Here is a 16,087-nt window from a genome sequence, read left to right as displayed (position 1 = left end):
TTTGTGTTGATTCACACACTCGAAATGCTGAAGCGCATTTCTGTACCTGCACTCGAGCGGTAACGGATTCTGGACCTTTTTTCTGCCTTCAGCCGCTTGCTGGTGTTGTGGGTGCAGCTACAGGGCACTGGTGCCTTAGGGCTGGAAGCTTTTTAACCTGAGGAGCTTCAGTGACAAATGTGCTCCTGCTGTTACTGAACCTGGAGCACGGGTTGGTGCCTGCAAAGGCATCCGTCCTCTTTTCCCCTGTGTAACCTGCAAAACCAGATATTCTGCTCTACAGTTATGCAGTCCCGTGGTATTACTGTATATCCACAAAGGACTGTAGCCGTAGGCCTTGCAGGAGGGAAGTCTGACGCAGTCCAGCCAAGGCTTTTTCTGTGTTGGCTGTTTCCAGTTGTCTTTCAGCAGGTATGCATCCTTTGGCTCCTGGCCCCTTGCTCTCCTGCTTATCTGGTTCTCCCCCCTTACATTTTTCCTCTGCTCTGCTCCTATTCTGGCTCATTTTTACTGCTCCCTCCTCTTCCCCCCGTCTAACCTCACTGTACATGCTCCATGGCGTATGAAGTAGTAGAGATTTCAGCTGGAGTTTGGGGGCAAATCTTGGAAACAGCCTTGTTGCTCCGCCTTCCCCCTTGCCCTTTTCACATCTTTCTATGTCAGAGTCTGAATCCTGCAGATCAACAGCATTGCTGCAATGCAGCAGGGCAAGAATTCTCCCTAGTTATCCATACATTAGCGGAAATACAGATTAAAAGCTAGCCTGGCATCTGTGGCCGTGGAGGCTCTACAGGCAGGTGCCCGGCACACCTGCGGCTGCAGGTACCGCATCCGAGAACCGCATCCGATGGGGATACGTGGCACTCCTCTTTCTTTGGAGGAAAATCCAAGCACTCTCGGCAGTGAGAAGGCTCAGTCCAGCAGGGTTACCAAGGTGGATTTTGTGCTACACCTAGAAGCTTTCAAAACTGTGTGCTAGCTTTGGCTAGCCCAGCCTGGCTTCATCGCCCTGTGAGAGGATTTTGCCTTAAATGATTTCATCTATTTCTGCAGCTACAGCATGCACTTTTATCTGGAAGCAAACTGTTTACTTATTTGCTTTTAATTATTTATGGTAATGAAATAGCACCCATATCTCAAAATTTTCCACAAAAATGAATACTCTTGTAGTTCAGATCTGTGGCCATAAAAAAAAAACACAGTTCCCCACTGTTGCTTATAATGTTTATTTGTTTTTAACTTCAAAACACAGGTGATTTTCTCAAAACAAATAGAGTAATGGGGGAAATGAAGGCATGCTCTCTTTGTAACTTTCCCAAGAAACACATCTGGAAAAGCATACTTTTGCAAAACAACTACATTTTAGCACACCCGGACAGTGAGATGCCAAAAAGTCATAAATAGCAGTGAGGTTAGCAACCAATGTTGTTGGGGTTTTTTTCTTCATTTTTTTCCCTTGTTTAACTTGCAAACTGCACTAAATGAACCCACAATTTCCATGGCTAATACAGAGACATTTTTACAGCAGTCTCTGAGTATGCAGTTAATTTCCAAGATGGGGAATTATGAAGATATACCTCCTTCCTCACTTTGATTCTGTAAAATAAATGTGGTGGAATTATTGGATATTATAACATCTGATAGTCTTGCTGCTGATTTAAGCCTACAGGTTAGCTATTTAAATCACTATCCTTAATTGCTCCTTAGTTACATTTAGCTAAAAGTCATTTTTTACCCATAGGCAGGTACAAAAACTTTCTTTAGAAGCAGCAGTGAAGTGTTGGATTATATTTTGTAAATAGCTGTGATGCCACACTTCATCAGTACTCTTAAAACCTTAGCGTCAGTTTTGGTTTCATTGCCTGTACAACATCCCTTGCTCCACCTTAATAGTCAAGTAGAAAAACAACCAGTTTGGAGACAGATCAGTAAAATTAAAGGCCAGCTTTCCTGAATCTGAATGTTACAGCCAGGTCCTGCTCACTGGGAAGGTCAGGGAAGGTGGAAATAATTCTGCAGACCAACGAGGAAAAGTATGAAGCCACTGTTCAGACTACAGTGACTAGAAAATGCCAAGATCTACAACTGCTAGCAGCTGCATAGACACACACAGAGTCAGGCACGGATGATCAGACGCACACCCATGCACGCACAGGGCCCGGGAGCCCCACGGCGGGCATGCCTCAGCGCCCCGCAAGGAGCACACGGCTTTGCCTACCAGCTTGCAGCCGCTGAAGCTGCAGGAGCTCCACAGCAATCTCAGCAGGGCCCATCTTCTCCTACAGCCTGGGCTGTGCAGCACCACAAAGCTAAAACAGTCCTCTGTGGCTGGGACTGTTGAAGAGCAAAAAACATATTTGGAAATGCAATCTCCTAATTAATAACATTTGGATAGGAACATATTAGTTATTTTTGCTAGCTAATGCCTGCTCTTCACAAGTCAGTCTTCCTTTTCCTGCATGCATGTGAAAATCGGATGTTTCTGGCACTGGGTGTGCTGCCCACATTGTAATGTGCTTCATAGCTTTTTGTACCTACATAGAAGGAAAATATCACTTTACCATCTGATTTGCTTGAGTTGTATAGTCATCAGTGCTATAGCAAGAAACAGATGGACTGGGAATTAGGAAATCACTCAAGCGCTGATCTGAAGAGGGTCTTCCTGAACACAAAGTGGGTGCATGTGTTAAGTGGCCACAAAACTTACAGTCTGTCACATTCAATGTCAGGGTTATTAGACGGTGTATTGAGAATACCAAAATACACTTCCCTGTTTGCTGGAGGTGGGGTATTGGTTGGACTTCCCACCCCAGAATCAGGGCTTGGTGCAGGGTGCATTTCTCCTGCATACTTTTCTTCTTTCTGAGAAGGCTCTTGTTGTTTGTGCTTGAGGTTTTTGAAACGTTTGAGCTTCACAGGGTCCTTGACTTCCTTGGCACAATGGAACAAGATGAAGATGTCCCTCCGAAATTTGGAGCTCATTCCAAAGTAGATAATGGGATTGTAGAAGCTGGCAGACTTAGCAAACAAACTGGCAAGGATGCTGGTAAGATTGGGCACAGGGTGACCATAGGCAGACCATATAGAGATGACAGCATATGGTGACCATGCAATAATGAAGGCTGTGCAAATGACAATAGAAACCTAAAAGACAGAAGAAGAATAGTCTTAAATCTATTCTGGAAGACTACATCAGGGAAGCAATACACTGGGAATAGTAGCTTGGACACGTGGCTGGAAGGGAAACATTCAGATTGTCCTGAGGGTATGGCTCACAGGAGAGTACAGGCAAGCAACAGGTTAGCTTTGATGGAGCCAGGCAGACCTAGAAGCTATATATCTAATTTTGGCATGGTGGTGTGCTTGAGCAATGCCTCATCTAATGGAATGAAAATAGCCACAGTCCCCTATATGTTTATATGAATTAGGAGGGTTTTGGGTACACTTAAGTCAACGGTAAGTAAATTGAAAGCTCCACTGCAACTTCTGTGTATGCTCAGAAGTAATGTAACTTCTGAAAGAAAAGAGCATATGCCAAACCAAACTTTTGTTTTTGTGCAGTATAACCCACTCCAATTACATTTAGATTATTTTTCATATGTGATGTAGCACCAATATTTTAGCCAACTGTCGGGGCAGGAGTTTTAAACAATCCTCATATTCTTCACTGAGTTCAGACTCTGTTGCTAGAGATTGTAGAGAAATGAAATGCAACTGATTCGTTTTGTTCTCTTCTGTTCTAGTTGGGACCAATTTTTGGAAAGACAGGTTTCACTGAGATAAATCCCACCCAACATGAAACCCAAACTCACCCTGGTGACGTCCCGCTCCATTCTCCTCTGTCTGTCTGTGGGATCGCCCAGTCCCGTTAATGCATGGCTTAGCTTGACAGTATTGATAATTGACACATATGAGAAGACCATGACTGTTACAGGTAGGAAAAAACAGCAGATAAAAATGGAGACAATGTAGGACTTGTAGATTGTAGAGAAGTTGGCTTTTGCCCAGTCTATCTCACATGTGCCATACATGCGATCTGGAAAGCAAAAATAAGTTAGTTAGCATTTTTAGAACAGTTATGTGCTTTTGAGCAATTATCTTAGCAGTTCAAATGCTGTATTTTTCTTCTTTTAAGCACTAAAGAATGGATTGATCTTTCTGATTTAATGAGCTGTGACATAATTTCCTACATAAACAATTTTTCAAGACCAGTTAAACTTTAACAAGTTTTAATGCATATTATCCAGTCTATGTCCAGTCTAGATTTCCAGTGTAAATCCATAATGCACGAACTGTTGTTTCCGAATAGGAAGTTGTGATACTTTATTAGAAATAAAAAAAAGGGGTATTCATTCAGTAGGTTTGATATTTTTGAGTGTTTTCTACTCTTATTTGTCATAATCTTCTACATAGTAACTTCCTAAGATGAGCACCATAACAGCATAACAAGCAATTGTAAAGAGACAATATGCCAAAAGTCACTACTTACATAGCAAAGTAGGAAATAAAAATATTGAGGGTTTTTTAATAGAAACAAAAAGGCAATGAAATTTTTACTGTGGCGAGAGCCATGAAAGCAAATTGATACAGCTAGTGATAAAGATTATGGGAAGATGAAACAAATAAATACTTAGAAAGGTAGGAGACCTTTTGCTAAATGGGAAGCATACAGTTCTGCAACTACAAAGGAGCTGCAGGCTCTTAAAAATGAAGTTAGGCAGATTGCAGGATCTGCAGCTAGTGGGATTTACAAAAGGACACTAGCTGATCAGGTACTTAAGGGAAAGGCAGTGGGAATAAGGTGCAGTCTCTGCTGAAATACTTTTATGAAAAACAGTTGACTTCTTTAGACCCTCTGATGTGTTTGCAAATGTGTCCTAATAGAAAACTTGACTTTGATAGCATTAGAGGTTTTCTACAGATTGTGAATTTTTGATTTTTCTTCTTAAGTGGAAAAAGCTGTTTTTTTCTGACAGCTATGGCAACAAATTGAATTATAAATAAATGAAGCATGAACCAAAATTATGTAAGTCAAGTATTAACAAGTTCTGGAGATACAATACAGGTGAAGCCTGCATAATTTAGCAACAGATCTCTCCCTGACATCCAGTGATAATTCTGAAGAAAAAAAAAAAAATCCCTTAATTCCTCACAGGTGATAGGAGGGTTAGACAGGATGAATTCAAGGAGCAAAAGATTAAAATCTTTTTTATGATTCTCATCAAAAAGAGCTCAGTATTTTTAAAACCAAAAGCTCTAGGTGTTGCTGTCTGGATGTGTTCAGTAATAGAAATAGATTTTTGGCTCCTTTGCCTTTTTCATCAGTAGACCCCAAGATTCAAAAAGACAGCCATAAAATCTGGCTTAATTCCAGGTTTCTGGTTTGTGAAAACTTTTGACTGAAAAAAGAAAGCAGCCTCCAGATGACATGAAAAGAAAATCCTGCAGATTTTCTGCGAGTCAGAATTCAGAACTGTGTTTCCCTGCTCCGCAGAGACACTGGCAGGTGGCATTTCCAAAAATCAGCGGGGTCCTGGGGACCCCTGCAGCTGCTGTGTAGAAGCGGGAGGTCCGAGGCGGCCAGGTGTAATGTGCTGTGGTCTGCCGGCACCCGCTGCCTGCTCCGCTGCCTGCTGCCGGACTCGCCATTGCTGGGCTCCCACATCTCCATGGGTGCCCTCAATGGAAATCTGTTTAGAGCCACATAGCCCAGGAACCTGAAACCACTGTGATTCTCAGCAGGGAAAAGTGCTCCTAGAAGTGGTCTTGAAGACCACTGTCAAGGAATTGAATCCAAAGTACAAACAGGATCCATGGGGGCACTTGGATGCCCTGACAAGGCAGTGATGCCCAGGAAGTCCCTGGCTCCAGTTTAAGGACAAAAAGGCACAGCAGAAATCCTTCTACAAATGAAAAACTAATATGATTAGTGTAAAAAACAAACACAGATCACCAGAAGATACGCAGAAAATGACCAGTCCAAACCCCCCAAGTTTATGACATATCCGGAGTGCAAAAACATGACATAAAATCAGAACAGTCTAATAAACAGTTTGGTTTTGTCTCAAACAAAAGATCCATTGAGCCTAGTATCCTGGTAACATTTTGGTTTGGGAAGGATAGAAGATCTAACCAATCATAGAAATGGGTGCTTTTCTCACACCCATACTTCAAGGGTCCAGAGATACTTCAAAGCTTATGTATTTAATAAGTAAGAGGATATAGTCACATAGCTGCTTTAATAAGTCTTCATAGATTTCATGACTTCTGAAAGGATGCAGATACCTACAGGATCCAGGCAGAAAACTGCTGGACAATTTCTGTCACGTGATTTCAGTTGTTAGGACTCCTGTATCATTACCATTTGTTCCTAGGGATTTGTTTCATCAAATTTTTAGAGACTTAATGTGAGACAGTTTCTCCAGCTTTTCCCCATGAAGAAATTTTCTGGTGTGGGAATATCCCTTAGCCTTTGAATTACTGCAGTGTTCACTATTCAAAATTTTTCCTTTTTTAACCCCTCCTTTTTTGCCATGGCCTTATGTTGCACCCTAATCACTTCTTGGACTGACAAACTTTCTGACATCTTTTTCTTCTTCTGCTATGTTAGTTTTCATATTTTTAACAAACTGTTTCACCAAATCTTTCTGGCTTGTCTTATTATAGTTTCAAGTTTAACTTGTTGGAACTTGTGTTCTTTTCTAGCTTCCTAATCTCGACTGTTTTTGAAGGATGTCTTTTGAAGGTTTCCTTTATCTCATTGCTTAACCATGCCAAATATTTCTGGCCTCTCTTTTTTCATAGGTAATATGCACTTGGTCCAAGTCTTTCCTGTGATATCTTAAAAAAAAATCTCTTTATAGCTGATACCAAAGCAGGCAACGCTCTGCGCGTACGTCATGCATGATGAATGATTTTCTCAGTTCCACTGATGATCGGTCTAGTTTATCACAAACAGCAAGAAAGAAAGGTAAGTATCTTTGTTCGGTTAAGTGGAGAAATGCCAAATAAGTACAACTGAAAGATACCTGTTACCTGTATAACTGCCCCAGCCAAGTAATGGAGCTGCTGACCAGAAGAAAGCTGCTATCCAAATGAGAACCAGAGCCACTGTCATACTGCTGTTGCTGATGCAGTGACCTGCAACGGCATGGTTTAGTCAGAAAATAATATCCAGAAAGGCAAACATATCTCTGAAATCTAAATGCACTCCTGTACCAACAGCTAATAAGGAAAATACAGCTATTCAAGAAATATTAAGACAAGAAAAATACATATTCATAAGAAAAGCTTAAATTTGAAAGCATGTCAGGCTTGTGTTCAAGACCGTTTATGAACAGTGGAAATGAATGGCTTTTAAGCAGGAGACAATGTGTTTGCTGAGCACTGCAGAATTAGCAAATTCTACGTTAGACAATTTTGCAATTTTCTACATTTTGCAATTTTGTAAAAAGCAGGGAAGTTAGTTGTATGTTAACTTTTACATAGAAACAAACAAGATAAATCTAAATTCAGAGGATTTTCTTATTCACTTCAAGGTTTTCCCTGTTAAAAAGGAGAAAATACATTAGATGCTCAAACCACATTAGCCATTCAATACAAATTATTTAATCTGTCCTGCTGTTGCCATACATTGTGGATATTTCTTCATTTACGTGGGAAATATTTATGCATCCACCAATCTCTGTTCCTTAATATTTCTGTGAAGTTATGCTGGGTACTTGCTCAGATTTCCTCAAGAGGCAACACAAATTATGCACACACTCAGATGAACATCTGATACAGCTTTGCAAAAGAGAAACGTGGGTTTTAAATATGACTTCTAATATGCAATGAATGCAGGATGTAGAATACATCACAGCCAAATTCTAGCAGCTCCGACAGCAGTTTGTGTTGAAAATTAACTTCAATGAGTCTATCATTACAACAAACTGCACAAGAACTTCCTGGAAAAAAAGACCTCCCTGCAGAAGTTCTTTTCACAGCTAATACTACTCATGCTATTAGAGAGAAAAACTCATATGATGCATCCAGTGGATTTATGCATGCTTTACCTGCGGACATTAATAGGTTCCTGCCTGAAAGATGGTGCAAGCCAGTCATAACAAAGGCATGAAAATTGATAATACATTATCTAAGGATGGGTGAAAGGAAGACTAAGGAGAATTTATGGAAGGTGTGGGTATAACAAAGAGAGATTACATAAGGCTCTCAGTGGAAGTCAAAGTCTTCAGCAGGCAGGAGGTCCAGGATGAATGGTAAGGAAAGGTTTCTACTGATCCTGTGAAAGGGAGTGCCTGGGGTGAGTGTGGTGATGCAAAGAGGCATAAAGGGAAAGGGGTAGATGACAGCATGTTTATATAGACTTGCTGATGAGGGCTTCACAGGGCAGGCAGGTGTAAAGGATTTCAGACCAGATTTGTCCAGTGGGACACTTGTATGCCTTTACAGAGGCATTTATACCAAAGGTTAATAAAAAATGCAATTCAAAAAACCAGAAGGAGAGTGGTTAGTAACAGGTTTCTAGCACTGCAGAGAGTAATGAACTGTGGCTGTTTGAGATATTCAGGTTACAGATCAACAGGGCACTAGAGAAGGAAGAAGTGTGAGTGCGAGGCTGTGGTGATGATGCTTTGCAGATCTGGGAGACAGGGACCGTCCGGGCAGAGTCGGGTCATGGTCAGTCCTGGGGATGGTAGGAGTAATTTTCATCTCCCGCGGTGTGAAACTGTCCACCGAGGGGAGGCCGGAGAGGCACGTGGGGATGGCAGGCTGCGCAGTGCTACAAAAGCTGGAGGCAAGATGTGCAGACTGTATGTTCCCGGCACCATCTAAAGCAGTCCATGATGCCTGCTGTGCACAAACCCTGGCAAAACACCCTGAAGAGTGAAAATGTTTGTATGTAGGGCAGCCTTCTGAACCAAGGATCTTATCAACGACTGGAAACTTCCCTAACATAATCTCATAGAAGATGAAATCTGTTGCTACAGTGAGATCCAGACAATGATGTATGTATCACTTAGGAGTCATTTAAGTTGCATTTTGGAGAATACAGAGGGTCAGCAGGACCTGTGGTATCTTTGGCACAAGGGTGAATTTAACCCATGGTGACCAAAGTGTACTAGTAATAATTTGGCTCTTATTGGGGTTAACCCTGAAGGATTCTATGCAAACATGTTTGTAATGTAAATGACTGCATTATGTTCTGGTTTCCAATGCATCAAATTTATATTTGATATAGCCTGTGACTGAAAGAAATGCAGATTTGCACCAGGTTCAATGAAAGCAGAACTGGACTTGCCTTTATTCCTTACCTCTCTCCGGATGGCAGCCCTTGATGTAGCGAGTCACACTGATTACTGTAAGGGTATTAATGCTAGCCAGGCCAAAAAGAAGCGTCAGGAAGCCATCAACCTGAAAAACAAAGCAGTGTAGGATGTTCTTTTACTGCAGAGAGCTGGAGGGGAAAAGAACCACAGGGATTGCTCCTATCTTTCTCATGTTAATGGTCTCGAAAGTTTTTCCAGAAACCCTACTAGCAGGGAAATATAAAATGTCAGGTGCAGTTATCTTCTCTAGGATCAGTGAGCAAGTAAATGTTCAAAAATTATATAAGTGCTGTCATGTACATAAAAAACCCAAGCAAACACACCCTTACATCTATGCTTCCCTGAAATGACTTGCCAAATGAAGGAGAAAAAGATTGAACTGAGAAGAAGAAAAGCCCTAAATAGGCAAAAATGCACTGGATGCAGCTGCCCTGCTTAGGCAGAACAAACATGCAAACTGAACCCATGAAATTTAAGCCAAAGAGGGAAGAATGTAGGAGGTAATGGGCTTGGCCGAGTGAGAAATCTTTTTAAAAAATTAAATAAAAGCTAAATCATTCCAATAGACTGAGTCTCAATGTTGGTGCTACTGATTGCCTGCTATTTGAGCTCTGATCCTCACCACCTCGGACTGATGCAGGCAGAGCTGTACGGCTGTATAGGCTCCCACCGTCTCAGCGATACACGCACAGGACGATTACAACTCTGCTAGCTTCACTTATGGATATAGGAAGGAAGTTGCTGCTGACTGTAGTGAGATGGATGTAGCCATCTGCTAGGGAGCACTACACGACTGGGAAACGGTCCAGGCAAAACGCTGAAGGCAGTCCTATTTTTGAAAGCTTGCAATGATATACCAAACTGGCCAGAGCAGCGGAGCTCTTGGAGGTGCCAGTTCACAGCGAGTGAAGCAGGAATATTAAGCGAGTGTCTCTGGACTGTAACTTGGCATTCAAGTGATAAAATTATTGTCGGAAAGGCACATCATTATTCTACGGGAACAAACTCTGTCTTTGTGTGAATGGGCACAACTCCCGTGGAATTCAGTTTATCCCAGCACTGAATCTGGGGCTTTAATCCAGGCTTAAAGCTGAGACCATGGCAGATTGTATAAATTAAATTGGGTGAAGGGTTAGGAAAGAGCTGCTTCATCATTTCTTTCACTGGTGGTTTTTCTTCCTACCAATGCCCTTATATTGACTCTATATACTTCTTAATGCCAGCTTTTACAGACCTACCACATTTTAAATGCATGCAAGACTTGCTGCTACAACAATCTACATCCACCTGTGCTCCACTTACAAAGAGCTCATGCTTGGTGTATAAATGCAACGTGTTTACACCAGAAAACAGACTTCCTGGGATGTCTCAGCTACTGCTAGAAGCTGCACTTGGCTGAGTTTGGCCTGCTGTGTGCTGTGGAGATTGGTGAAATACCTGGATACGCAAAAGTGCTCTGCATTTCATTAGCCTTATTGATGCAAACAGCTGCCACTTCTCCATTTGCTCTAACAGTGCTTCACAGATGCAGAAAACACCGTGGCCAAGGACTACTGAGAAACCAGGCTGCATAAGCTTCAGCAATTGCATTAGTTATTAGATTGGAAAGGAAGCAGTATTTCAGCAATGATGCAAATAAACGCTTTGAAATTAAGTCTAAAGAGCTATGAGATTGAATACTAAAGTAGTAGGGCAAGCTTCTTAGCGTGTATCATAGCCCTCCTATGCTGAAACTGGTTGAGTTTTTCTGAAATACATCGGTGTGTGTTTTATCAGCTGCAGATGTGACCATTATTCTCCCACCCCCCTTCCCTGACATCAGACCAAAGAGAGACAATTATATTAAGTGATCAGTTCAAACAGCCCTTGAGCACACTTACAAGGGAGGAAAGTGGGTCTAAAAATACACTCTTGCCCTTTACCATTTAAGATGAAACTGTCGCCATAAGAAAGAACAAGCCAAAATGTTTTCTTTGGAGTGGTGCCTTGCTAAAAAAATGCAGTTTTACCTAAATCAACATAGTTCATAGGACCGAGCCATTGTCAGTGCCATGTCTCGTTTTCGTACTATTTCATAACAGCATTTCAGCAGATAAAAATACTGTTGCTTCTGCTCGTGTGGGGGCTATCATCAGAGATTTGACCAGGGCCATACGGTTAGTAAGTGGCTAAAGTGGCAGCAGTCTCCCGGGGCGGCTGTGCTAACTGCCCCCGTGCCAGCCACAGGCTCGGCGGTTTAGGAACAGGTGACAGGGTGAAATGCCAAGGAGGAGAGGGAGCTCTGGGGATGACAAGAGTGCCGGGACGAAATGAATGAAGGAGGTCAATGAGGTGGCTCTCAAGCTGCAGAACGGCCCATACAGAGGCCACGGCATCTGGAACATTAAAAGACGAGAGAGCATCCAACAGGGTTAGGGCTGCTTTGGGAGTAGGATCCTCAAGCCAGTATTGTCCCTGCCAGACTTCTACGGCGATGAGCCTGGCTATGCATATGCCATTTCCCAGCAAGTCTATCAATTCTGCAATACTTTTATATTGGTGTCACTTAGACATATGTCTTCAGAAGAAAATGAGGGATCTTACTCTAGCTGTAGCCAACCTACTTCAAGCATACACCTACTGGATATGGAAGAAAGATCTCTGCTACTTTTTCTGCTCCTGAACAGCCAACACTGACTGTAGGTAGCAACCAAAGCAACTGCTTGGAACTCAAAGTAGTTAGCAACAGAAAAACTGCTTTAGCATAGTCCTAATTTCTATCAGCAGAGATATTAATATATGTAGGTAACAAAATTATATGATATTCTCAGTTTTCTGCATCTTTAAAGATATACGGAATGACAGCCAAGAAAATACTAGAATAGTAGATAATACTTAATTACTTTGGAAGATTGATGCTCTTCCCCTTCCCCAGTTCTGGTTTTCCTTTTCTTTTATCCTACGCCCCAGCCAGCTCCTTCCTTCCACAGTCATAATATTTCCTCAATTTTTGTGTAATGCAATTTTGTCCTTCCTGTTATTAATTATGATCAAATAGCAGCAGTGTTAATAGGCAATTGTGAATTCTGACATAAACACGAAGTTGATTGCATGGTAATTTTGATCCACCAGCTTTCCTTTTTACCCATTAAGAAACAGGAGTAGATTAGCAGTTTTAAAAGCTTTTCTCTCAGTGCTATACCAATATTACTCCCTTGGCTATATACATACTCACAGAACTTGCTCATTATCTTTATGTTGCCTGGAAGCTAAGACACAACTGAAGAAAAGGCTGTGTTTTTTCTGCTTTGTACTTGTGCCTGATTTTAAATCTCACTAATGTTCTTGGTGTACTATTTACAACCCACAATACATAAAGCTCCTACTGCATGCAAATTTGTTTCTTAAGCTTTGCTTCAACACAGGGAGAGTCGGGAATCCCCAGTGCGCTATCAAATTTTTAGCTACGAGCTTGGGTGTGCCCCACTTCTACTACCTTTAATACTTATGCATGCCTACTGAATTCATAAGGGTTGTCTTCATTTAAAGCAGAGTAAAATACAACTTATTGTTCTTATTATTGGATTAATCAAGGCTTAATGGCACAAAAGCAGATTGCCAAAATAGCTATTACATTGCAATGTAGGCTGAAACACTGATCCAACCAGCCAGAAAGGCTGCATCGCTCCCTCCTCTGGCCAACTGGTGAATCTGTTGCAATTTCCTGAAGTCCATTTGTTTCCCTTCACAACCACTTTCTCTTCTATGAAATACGAGATAATGAATATGTAAAGAAAAAGATAAACTTTAAAGAGGGATTATTTGTCCACAGCATATGTTTCAAGTCATCACTCTCTCAGAGTATTTTTTTAAATACAGATCAGATTATTCCAAGTTCATAAATAAAGGCAATAAACCTCCTTCAGCCTCAAGAGACGAAAAAGCACCTAAATCAATCTTTAAGAAATAAATTTGGAAAAACAGTTGTAGGTACTTTTGAATAGAGTATGTTTTAAAATTTAACAAGTTCTTAAAGTTTACAGTAAGTGAGAAAATATTCCACTCGAGTTGGATGACAACATAATTCTCCCCTCCAATATATCATAATATCATAATTCTAATCTCCAATATATCAATACTGTGTCAACCAGACTGTAGTAACTCTTCTGTCAAATGGAAGAACTACTATGGTTCATAATCAAAATCAGTCTTCACAGGAGACTACTTGAAATCCCAATGCACAGTATTCCTAAAGCACTCAAATTGTTTCTTTAAGATTTACTACAATACAGGAAGGGAAAGAGACTGATCATTTACTGGTTTCCACAATGTCTTTTGCTCATGCGACATCACTCTGCTATGGTTGCGTTCTGCCTTGTAAAATGTCTCAGCAGGCTTCGAGGGTAGCTATTCTTAGAGGTGATTGCATTAACCCAGGCCATTATAGGTCTCCGAGACAAGCAGCACTTCATTCACTAATAAACAATGAGAACTGATATGCTACAGGATTAGATAGTTTAAACCTTTAAGTGAGAGCATCAGACAGTCAGTATTTTGCATTCACCAAGTGATTAAACCTTTCTGTTGATGGCATATATTTTAAAGATAGGAAAAATATGAATGCAATATTTAGCCTATACAATTATGTGTACAGATATGTAATTATACTAACTATACTATATAGTTAAATGTACATTTAGTGCCAGCTATTAAAATATGCAGGTCAGGTTTTGGCTTTAATAATGTTAGGAAATCCAGAATAAATCCACTTGTTTGCTTGTAGTTATTTTAGGTTTATATACTGGGTTAATCAAATGAGATTCAACGTATACTTACTTTGGGCTGACTTTTAGCTATTAGAGTTGCAGCTCTCTCAGCTCACAATTTATACTCCTCATAGTACATGCCCCTATCAACGAGCACAGTTATGAATGTAACAACCCCACCAAGTGCACATCATTTAACAAATAGACAGAAATTTATTTCAGAATTTCCTTACACAGCCTCATCAGATTATAATCTTACTTCAAGTACTCTGTCTCCACATGCTTGGGAGCACCTGCTTTCTAGCTCTGGGTTGATGCCGTGGGACCATGGCAGGTTTCATGTCTGTCTCATCCACCCATGAAGAAGGAATGGGGAGGAAGCAACCAAGCATGTAGCTCATACCACCCGATGAACCAGATACAGTGGAAAGATTCCCATCTTCACGTTAAATGCTGTATTGCCATTGTCTTTCTGTGAATTACTGTACAGGGAAATTAAGAAGCACTAGATGGGAAACTCTAGCATTGCCCTCTGGGAACATCTGTGCTACACTGTGTAAATCTCTTTTCAGTGGGTCTGAGCCAAAACTCCACTGCGGTGAAGTTAATTCAGAGCCTATTGTTTACTGCTAGCAGCACCATTAATATAAACAAATACACAGACAGATAAAAGAAGAAAACAGCCTGATAAGTCACCCATCTCATCTTTACATTTCCACAGAGAGCAAGGCTTGGCTTTGTGGCCTGTGGTGATCCTACCCCAATAAGTGAGATCCATTAACATCAGATTAAAGTCATTCTTTTCTTTTCAAAGTAAAGAAGTACTATCTTTGCCTTTTCAGAATATCATGGTAGATGTTTCTGGAGGCTTCCACATGTCTCAAGGGAAGCAGAGATCCCACAGACCATTCACAGGCTCTGCCAGGACAGCCCAGAGATTACAAGTGACCCTCCACATTCTCTGAAGTACAATCATCTGTGCTGTTTCCCAGCAAGAAGGAATCTGCTTGCGTAGCCAGCATCGGGTTAATACAAGGTCATCTGTGATTGCTGGCTGAATGCCCACCAGTGGAGTTATTCTTCTGCTCATAAAGCTCCTAGGCACAAGGCAGGGCACGTTAGTGATGGTACCAGTTCAGCCATTAAGTGGCCAAGACAAGAACATGCTATGTCCCTGAAAGCCTGAAAAAGCTGCATGGCTGCTAGGAGATCTCCTCTTAGGTTGATACTCTTGACTCCTCTGGATCCTGTACCAAAATAACCGGAGAAACAGAAGATAACTGATTTATCCCAAGAAAAGGCTTATAGACCTAAATGGGTATGGATTGTAAGGGTCTTCACATTACAACTGTGTATGATAAGCTGGACCTGACAGCTTCTAGCAGGAGAGTCACATGCATTGCCAAGGAGTCCTAGTAGCCCAGAGGGAGCCTGGAAGGAAGTGTAAAAGATACAGGTTATTCTTGGCCTTAAAGAGCTATCTGGAAAGCCACCAGGTGCAACATCATCCCTTCTGCAGGGACAGGGGTGCGGAAATACCGGATGTCGTGTCATATACAGCCATTGCAAGCAATGGTCATCTTGTCATTGGTTCAGTCAGGACAGCATCAGGGTCAAGACCCGAACAGGAATTGCTTCCTACACGCTAGCGGTGTGCTGACTTAATGGAATATATATTTCTGAAATAGGGGATAAGTAAATGTGAGTATCTTAAAAAAATTTAAGATACTCACAGATATTATCAGAGTGATTTTTAAGTTTCATATAAAATTTTGCTTAAAAGTCTGTGAGAGGATGTGGCACACTGGGAGGAACCAGAAGAACATGAATTGTTCAGCCCCGTGGTGAGAAGATCTTGAACGATGAAGGTAAGTGATGGACAGCATTTTTTGAGCAAAGACATTTAATCTCTCAGAAACACACATCAGCACAGAAGAATGAGGAAGGCTACTGTTTTCCACATGAGGAAACAAGAAAAGGATGTTTCAAAGCCCTCTGAGAGGAAAAGCTAGT

At 41.3% G+C, this 16,087-nt stretch overlaps 1 protein-coding gene across 1 annotated transcript in view; it reads right to left on the bottom strand.

Moving 5' to 3' along the window:
- Nucleotides 1–1,261: 1,261 nt before the first annotated feature.
- Nucleotides 1,262–16,087, bottom strand: part of LOC140650152 (visual pigment-like receptor peropsin) — a 33,436-nt gene continuing 18,610 nt past the window's right edge. The window contains exons 3-6 of the mRNA XM_072858128.1: nt 9,315–9,414; nt 7,036–7,140; nt 3,813–4,036; nt 1,262–3,144 (exon numbers count right to left, since the gene is read on the bottom strand). Coding sequence (XP_072714229.1) covers nt 2,704–3,144; nt 3,813–4,036; nt 7,036–7,140; nt 9,315–9,414 — 870 coding nt within the window. The 3' untranslated portion in view covers nt 1,262–2,703. The remainder of the gene's footprint in view (nt 3,145–3,812; nt 4,037–7,035; nt 7,141–9,314; nt 9,415–16,087) is intronic.

Source organism: Ciconia boyciana, chromosome 3 (genome assembly GCF_034638445.1).
Source record: "Ciconia boyciana chromosome 3, ASM3463844v1, whole genome shotgun sequence".
In the NCBI taxonomy this organism is placed as follows: Eukaryota; Metazoa; Chordata; class Aves; order Ciconiiformes; family Ciconiidae; genus Ciconia; species Ciconia boyciana.
This window is presented reverse-complemented; position numbering and strand designations above follow the sequence as displayed.